This window comes from Palaemon carinicauda, chromosome 7 (assembly GCF_036898095.1).
Source record: "Palaemon carinicauda isolate YSFRI2023 chromosome 7, ASM3689809v2, whole genome shotgun sequence".
In the NCBI taxonomy this organism is placed as follows: Eukaryota; Metazoa; Arthropoda; class Malacostraca; order Decapoda; family Palaemonidae; genus Palaemon; species Palaemon carinicauda.
This window is the reverse complement of record NC_090731.1, coordinates 18993174-19002689: the sequence shown is the minus strand read 5'-3', so window position 1 is coordinate 19002689 and position 9516 is coordinate 18993174. Positions and strand designations below refer to the sequence as shown.

Genomic DNA, 9516 nt, shown 5'->3' with positions numbered 1-9516 from the left:
GGGGCTATTGCAACAGGACATCAAAGTAGCTTTGAGGGTATAATGGAAGTGTTTCACGATCCCATTGGCTGCGTGGTTGTGTGCTGTAGTCTGATGTAGGGTGATGTCGAGAAGATACCCTAATGATGTTCACAAATGAGAAGAGAAAGTAGTACCCCTGTCGGAAGTTAAGTGCTCTGGGCTGCTGAATCTTGTTTTCTATCTGGAAAGTAAGGCAGTAGTATATGAGGTGGATGGTATATCTTGCATGGGGTTGGTTTAAAGCTAGTGAGTTGAGCGATCAATAATTGCAAGAACGTAATGGTATCCTTATAACGTGGTAGGGGGCCAACCACGGCAATGTAAATGTGGGCAATATGACGATGAGATGGATAGTGTCCACACCCGAATCCGTGCACTTTTGAATTTTTACATGAAATACAGATATGGACCAAATCATTGTCATCTTTAGTTATGCCATGCCATAGGAATTTGTACTTCAGTACCAATTCGGGTGGAAATGATTGAGGATATCCGTACCGATGAGAAGCAATGATGAAATTCCACTGGTCCGGGGTGTCTGCAAACAAATTTGTCAGCATCTTGTAATCAAGTTTAGTTAGATCTGTGGCCAGCTACAAGGCGGACAACAGCAATCTTGGAATCATTAGATCGTGACCTTAAGAGGGAACTTGTCAGAGGGGAACAACAGGACCAAATATCTACCAGAAAGTGCACATTAGATCCTGAATCATGCAAAAAGAAGAGATGCTTTACCTACAAGTATTTTTTAGCACTTAAATCTAGTAGCATATATTTTTAGCTGGTGTCCGAAATCTGGAGTTCTAGTTGCACAACTATAGGCCATCTTCATCATTTCCTAGGCATGTTAGGAGATGGGCGTTGATGTCTTGCAGCATTTGGCTAAGCTGATTGGTTTCACAGTTGCAATGAGGTGAATGTCACTTCTTCAGGGCTATTGTTGCTTGTCTAACTTAATTTAAAGAGTCAGGTCTTCTCGCCCCCTCAAAAGAATTTACTTGTAAATCATGTCGGTACCAAAATCAAATCTCCAAATGACGTCATTCCTCACATTGGTCCCAGAATCGAATCTCCAAATGATGTCATTCCTCAAGTTGGTCCTAAAATCGAATTCACGAATAACGCCATTCCACACATTGGTCCCAGAATCGAATACCCGAATGATGTCATTCCTCATATTGGTCCCAGAATCAAATCTTCGAATGACGTTATTCCTGACATTGTTCCCAGAATCGAATCCCCGAATGACGTCATTCCACACATTGGTCCCAGAATCAAATCCCCGAATGACTTCATTCCGCACATTGGTCCCACATTCGAATCCCAGAATGACATCATTCCTCACAATGGTCCCAGAATCAAATCCCCGAGTGACTTCATTTCTCACGTTGGTCCCAGAATCAAATCCCTGAATGACGTCATTCCTCACGTTGGTCCCAGAAACAAATCCCCGAATGACGTCATTCCTCACGTTGGTCCCAGAATCAAATACCCGAATGACGACATTCCTTACGTTGGTCCCAGAATCGAAACCCTAAATGACGTCATTCCTCACGTTGGTCCCAGAATCAAAACCCCAAATGACGTCATTCCTCACGTTGGTCCCAGAATCGAATCCCCGAATGACGTCATTCCTCACGTTGGTCCCAGAATCAAATCCCCGAGTGACTTCATTTCTCACGTTGGTCCCAGAATCAAATCCCCGAATGACGTCATTCCTCACGTTGGTCCCAGAATCAAATCCCCTAATGACGTCATTCCTCACGTTGGTCCCAGAATCAAATACCCGAATGACGACATTCCTTACGTTGGTCCCAGAATCGAAACCCTAAATGACGTCATTCCTCACGTTGGTCCCAGAATCGAAACCCCAAATGACGTCATTCCTCACGTTGGTCCCAGAATCGAATCCCCGAATGACGTCATTCCTCACGTTGGTCCCGTATCGAATCCCCGAATGACGTCATTCCTCATAACAACTCGTTATCTCGTAGTTCCAGTATTTTCTCTGCTATTAAACAGCTAATGTACCTTTATTCTGATGTTGTGGTGGTCGATGTGTTAATGTCCCTGACTGGTGAACGCCAGACTGGTGTTCGAGTACCACTCAAACTCATTAGTTCCTTAAGACGCTGCAACCTCACCATCCTTGTGAGCTAAGGATGGGGTGTTTGGGGTAGCCTATATGTCTACCTGCTGAGTCATCAGCAAACATTGCCTGGCCCTCCTTGGTCCTAGCTTGGGCTCTGATCATATGTAGTATATATGGTCAGTCTCTGAGGCATCGTCCGGCTCGATAGGGCATTGTCACTGTCCCTTGCCTCTGCCATTTATGAGTAGACTTTACACCTTTAAACCCATGCATTTCCACTTTTAGATAGGCATTTTGCACATGATCCTTCACATACATAATTACTTTATGTTGTGAATGTCGCATCCAAGTTCCAAAGACGACATTTCTTCTACTTAACAATACTCTATTTATGCTTGAGAAAAATATGAAAACGTCAACTATATTGTTTCATTTAATATCTCGTCCCATTAGCTTTATAAATCATTATTCTATTGCCTTTGTTAGCACCAGAATATCTTATGCTTTAAACCTCTTGTCATTTGATTTTGATGATTTAGGTACTTTTCTTCGACCTTAATTATATAGTTTGCTTATTATACAAAATCATATCAAGGAAAATATAATTATACTATTATACATGTAAATAAAACAAAAACATTAAGCATTCTCTACACTATTTTCACTTATATATTTTAATATGAGAAGGATCCGACTAGAAAAATATAAAATTAATTTGTTATAAAGAAAAGCTCTATCCACTCACCACACGTGCCCTCAAATTGCACTCGACCGCAATCTTCGAATTCAATATTAATTTAACATAAAAAATCAAATTTTACTCAACTTCCATTAGATCAAGAGGCACGTATCCCATTCCTAGCTGGCCTTCCATTTTCCTCTCGTTTTATTGCCATGGCCGCGTTTCCTAGCGAAGGGAACTAAGTAATTTCAATTCCCGATGCGTTGGTAATATGAGAATCTCTCAGTGAGCAATTACACGCCCGATGGACTTTTCTAGACGTGAAACCAGATGATCTCGTGTATCGCTTTGTGCCTCTGTGAGGTTCTTCTTACGATGCAGTGTTGACCTGGATGACAGTTGCTAACTGGATGGGTGATTCTGTAAGTGATTGCTGTTGAAGATTCGTGATGGTTTTCTTTGATGTTATTAAATGTCCACTAGAAAACTTTAATCTTCATAGCACAAGTATTTTATTTCTATTTGCAATTCCAAGTTCTGCTAAAAGGAAATATCTCACATACGAAATTCATGAGTAATACTTTAATAATAAAAAACATGTGGAGGGCATGATAAAATCATCACATAAGTCTAAAGCAAATCTTAAATAATCAAGGTAATAATCAATACAAGGTTTATTTAAATGGTAGAACTTCATTCGCATCCAAAAACCATATACTGTCTATTGATTTGTATTTTGATACAAAGCTGTATACTCTTATAGAAATTCGAGTCGTGGTCCGTTTAGAGGGGGGAAAACTTTAATGAATAGTAAGGTGATGCTTTGTTCAATTCTAACACCAACAGACAGAACTGTGTTATGGAGATCTGATAGTTTGGAAACTCAATTTAAAGGTAATTCATTACAGATATTTTTACAAGTTTCACTCTGCCCTTCGTTTTAAATTTTATAAAAAAAAAATAAATGAGCATCTCTGAAATAAGTTTTCAACTTAAGATACTTTTTGTGACAGTAATATAATCCTAAAGTAAGAATATTATCACGATATCCTTTTAAGTAAAAGAAGTCGGGTCATTTAGGCATGAGATATTGGGAAGACAATTAGACTTGAAAAGTAATTCATGATTAAATGAATTTACATTCATAAAATTTGAATGTCTATGTGTAATCTCTCTCTCTCTCTCTCTCTCTCTCTCTCTCTCTCTCTCTCTCTCTCTCTCTCTCTCTCTCTCTCTCTCTCTCTCTTATGTGTTTGATAAAACAGAAATTTTAGCTCATTTATTAAGTGCAAAAATATACAAATTGGCAAAGGAAACAATATTTTTGTCATGAAAAAACTATATAGACATTGATTTTACTCTAATAAAATTCTTAAGCAGTATGTATATATGTATGTATGTATGTAAATTATGTATATATATATATATATATATATATATATATATATATATATATATATATATATATATATATATATACATACATATATATATACTATAAATATGTGCATGTATTTATGTATGTATGTATGTTTGCATATATATATATATATATATATATATATATATATATATATATATATATATATATATATATATTTATATATATATATACATATATATATATATATATATATATATATACTGTATATATACATATATATATGCTATATATATATATATGTATATATATATATGTGTGTATATATGTATATATATATATGCAGTATATATATATATATATATATATATATATATATATATATATATATATATGTTTATATATGTTATACTGAAATAAAGATACATTTAATTGAGAAATATGCCTTACCGGTTACAAGAAAAAGTGATATAAAAGGAAATCATCAACCAAAAACTCGAGTGGGTGAGTCAGTTTATACAGGGATTAAAACAGTTTTTTCCAACTCGTAGTGCCAACCTCCCAGAAGGTGATAAGAAAGCGATATCCCGTATGCAAATTCCCAGGTTAATAAGCCCATTTCAACGTAACTATTCGTTCGATGATAATCGCTCGTTAGGAGATGGCTCAGTTTGGAATTAGCATGTATGAACATCTGAAACCAGAAGTTGGATAAGCCCTTAATAACTTATGGTTAAAGGTGGAACAATTTAGATAAGGGGTATCTACTTTAAGTCAGGAGGGAGGATGTGAGGTTAAAGTTGAGAATAGGATAAGGAGAGAAAGGGGAAAAAATAGATAACAGTGGGGAAAAATAAGATGCATATATGTTTGTATATATGTATATTTAGATATATTTGTATATATATTTATATATATATATGTATATATATATATATATATGTATATATATATATGTATGTATATATATATATATATATATATAACGTATATATATATATATATATATATATATATATATATATATATATACATGTATAAGTAAATATATATATATATATATATATATATATATATATGTATATATATATATATATATATATATATACACACATTTATATATATATATATATATATATATATATATATATATATGTATGTGTATATATATGTATATATATGTGCATGTGTATATATATGTATATATACATATAAATATGTGTGCATACACCAGTACATTTGTATACATATATCTATCTATCTATATATCTATCTATCTGCTGCTTCCTCCGGTGCCTTAGATGACTACGGAGGTAGCAGCAGTAGGGGATTCAGCATTATGAAGCTTCATCTGTGGTGGATAATGTGGGAGGTTGGGCTGTGGCACCCTAGCAGTACCAGCTGAACTCGGTTGAGTCCCTGGTTAGGCTGGAGGAACGTAGAGAGTAGAGGTCCCCTTTTTTGTTTTGTTTCATTTGTTGATGTCGCCTACCCCCCAAAATTGGGGGAAGTGACTTTGGTATATGATGATATGATATATATATATATATATATATATATATATATATATATATATATATATATATATGTGTGTGTGTGTGTGTGTGTGTGTGTGTGTTTTCTGTATAAGCTGATATAAACACAAAATTACATATAAACGTGATTACCACAATAACTAGTGATAATGTGATTTCTTGAATAATATGCTTTATATATACACTTCTGAAAGGAAGCATCATCTAATTCTGTCGATATATAGCTCCCCAATTAATCAGATCCTTATCTAATGCACATCTCCTTAATGGTAGTGTCGGTGCTTCTTTGATAAATTGATTTCAGCCTTTGATATGTATAATTAGTTCTGCAGGAAGTCATTTATCTTAGTTCATGGAAAACAGGTCCATATGGTACAACCTTATGAAAATATTCATAATCAATTAATTATAAACAAGAGAAATGCTGCTTTTAGATTTTACTATGAAATTAGGATTCCAGACTCCATAACAACAATTCATTGTCTGTTAAGCCTAATTGAGATAAGATGATTTTTATAGGAGAGACAAGAGCATTGAGGAAGTTATTTAATTGTACCCCACGTGTTTCACACACACTCGTACATTCGTGCATTGTAATGATATTTTCTTTTTTTAATTGTATATCTCTCTCTCTCTCTCTCTCTACACTTCTCTGTTAATAGAATTGGTTTAAGCCTGTCTATTCTTGAGTTGATCTGTTTGTATTTTGGTGACTTTCTTCCATTGAAACTGCTGCTATAAAAGGTCACTGTCTGTTGAAATAAAGTTAGTTGCATTCACCTATTCTCTCAGTAATCACGTAACTGGTGCCTCGCACAGAATAGTTAATCAATATCCTTGTGTATCTGCGACAGGTTTCTACTAACTTGGTGGCTGCTGTGAGACAAAAACGTAGATTAACTTGAACTCATCATTACTTAAGAGGAATTTAAGAACTATAATTACTTTACCTTAAAGGCTGCTTTTCTAGTCCTATATAGCAAGGGAACCCTACTCTCTACAGGTCCTTCACAGTCATTTTACCATGTTCGTTCCAAAGCATTCAACATTTCACACAGCATATTGCTCGTTTATTATCAAATCCACACCATCGAAGCACTTAGAGAATAAGAAGGTCTTTAGTTTCAACTCGAAAGCCTTAATTTTTTTCAGGCTTTCGGATGTCTAGTGGGAGCTAGTTGTATAATCTCTGGGTCGCTTATTTAAAGGCCTCCAGAGCCTACAGTAGGCATATATCTAGGTTCTAATAATTTGAAACCATCTATAACTAGCTTGTGTCAACCATTAGTTGTACAATGTACGCCTATTTAGGAGGAGGTGGGTGCGAGGCCTACTTTGATAGATAATTGGTGTGACCACATTTAATTGCAGCATTACATGGGCAAGCCACGCGATTGGCAATGATGAGGAGGTGAGAAATAACCGCTTCGTTTATTACCAATACCAATGAAAAGCAAGATATATGTTAACTCTGCTATAAAGATACCATAAAGATATTATTCTTAAAATATATTATTTTAATTGTTAATTTCTCCTCTTATAGTTTATTTATTTCCTCATTTCCTTTCCTTACTGGGATATTACTCATTGTTTTATTAAATAAAGAAAATAAAGATAAATTAGGAAAAACAAGAAATGTTATAAGCATAAACCGTGTAGATTGTCATGGAGTTTCCAAAATAGAACAAGATAACTGTTGGCAATATATAGAACCATTTAAAAAACGATATCTACTTCGTCTTTGTTCTGGTTAATCTTTGTTCTGGTTAATCCAACTTATAAGATAAAAATATCTCTTCACTAATTTTATAGTTACATATGATTTATATGTTGTTTTTTTTATAAACCCTCTATTTCGTCTGCTACATCCGTGAAGACATACAGCGTCTATAAAATAGGACAAAATTGCGCTAAATGTTCCCATCCTTTAGTTTCATGGAAGTCTTTCTCTCTCATGTAATCCTATAACAATTAGGATTCTTATGTTCTCTAATGAGATATTTTCGCTAACAGGATCAAAATACCGATGTTGTGGGACTTAGAAAAATAAATGCACTATAACTGTATTTTATTTATTTATCTTTTTTTTTTAAGACTAACGTACAGTTAATATTAGGTTTTATTGATTGGCCAGACATTAGTTTATTAATTTATATATTTACTTGATTATACGAAGATAGTTCTCTTGCTTGAGGGTGCACTCGGGCACACTACTCTTATTTATGTTCCGCTTGTTTTTTTTTGTTTTTGTTTTTTTCAATTAAGTTTTATAGTTTATATATTAAAGATGTGTTTTAATGTTGCTATTGTTCTTGAAGTATTTTATTTTGATTGTCCATTACTTCTTTTGTAGTTAATATCAATATCAATATTGATATTGATATTGATATTGATATTAATATTAATATTAATATTAATATTAATATTAATATTGATATTGATATTGATATTGATATTGATATTGATATTGATATTAATGATAATGATAATGATAATGATAATAGTATTTTAAATTAAGTCTTTACCTGAATTCCTTCCTCCTCCTGGTGACGTCAATAACCAATCACAACCATTATCGTTATTCCCAGAATCAAAATAAATCTAGAAACTTTTTAGTATCGTGGAATTTCCAAACCCCTAAATCACTACTAACCACTTCGGCCAGTTGATGGGCTCCATTAACGTCACTTCGTCACAATGATATATTTTTCATTCAATGAAAACTTTTTCTCCTCTTCCAACGAAGAGTTCGTCCATGGGACAACGATTTCCATAATTGCAAAATTTGTGTCGTACAAATCTATTCATGAAAACTGGACATTTTTTTTTTTTTTTCCGGAGACCAGAAATATTTTTGCAGATTTTTTAGAGCAGGGTTTTTACACTTGCTGTTAGGATAAAAATTTTATTTGCGTATGTATAAGGTACATGTTTTCAATTTATATGTTTTATGTGTAAAGCAGTGTACGCGATCCGTCAAAATGACGGCTAAATATATAGACTGATACACACACATAGATTTAAACCTTTTCACCCCCTTTCACTAGGTTATGACTACTCCCTATTCCCATACCCGACGGATTGGGGAGCCTAGTAAATAAGTATAAATATATATATATATATATATATATATATATATATATATATATATATATTTATATATATACATATATATATATAAATATATATATATATATATATATATATATATATATATATATATGCTGGTGTGGTACTGTTATAAACACACATTAGTGTTCTATCTCATGTCTCTTCAATGATATATATATTTGTTAGACTTGTAGGTTACTTCTTCTGAATAAGTCTATGTAAGTTAACTTTTAAACAGTTTTTTATTAGTAGCTCCATCACAGGAGTATGGATGGTTTGGTCGGATGACCATTCCGTATGACAATTGAAAATAGAACTGACAAAAATATCAGTTTTGGTGATAACGTCTCATTAGTGATCTCAGCATTTAACACAAATATGATTACAAAAGATTACTACCGGAACCCATCTGTTTCCGTGCAAAGATCAAATAAGTCAACTGTTTCTCACGGGATGCTTGTGTTGTGTTTACTCTTCATACAAAATGTTACCTATGCAATGATTTAGCTTGGTCTTGACTTTCGCATCCTGTTATGACTTGACGTTCACACACTCCTAACTTCTCCAATGATCCCTTGGGTCATGGGTTTATTATGTATATCTTACATTAGCTCGGACAGCTACCTTCAAATATTTGAATAACTAAAATTATACTAAAAATATGTTTTCTAGGAGTGTGACTGGATATATATAT

At 33.5% G+C, this 9516-nt stretch overlaps 1 protein-coding gene across 1 annotated transcript; it reads left to right on the top strand.

The window, feature by feature from the left end:
- Window positions 1–875: 875 nt before the first annotated feature.
- On the top strand, window positions 876–2047 carry LOC137644216 (proline-rich protein HaeIII subfamily 1-like). Its single transcript, XM_068377217.1, has 2 exons — window positions 876–934; window positions 1084–2047. The coding sequence occupies exons 1-2, from the start codon at window positions 876–878 to the stop codon at window positions 2045–2047; spliced, it is 1023 nt and encodes a 340-aa protein (XP_068233318.1).
- The last annotated feature ends 7469 nt before the right edge of the window (window positions 2048–9516 follow it).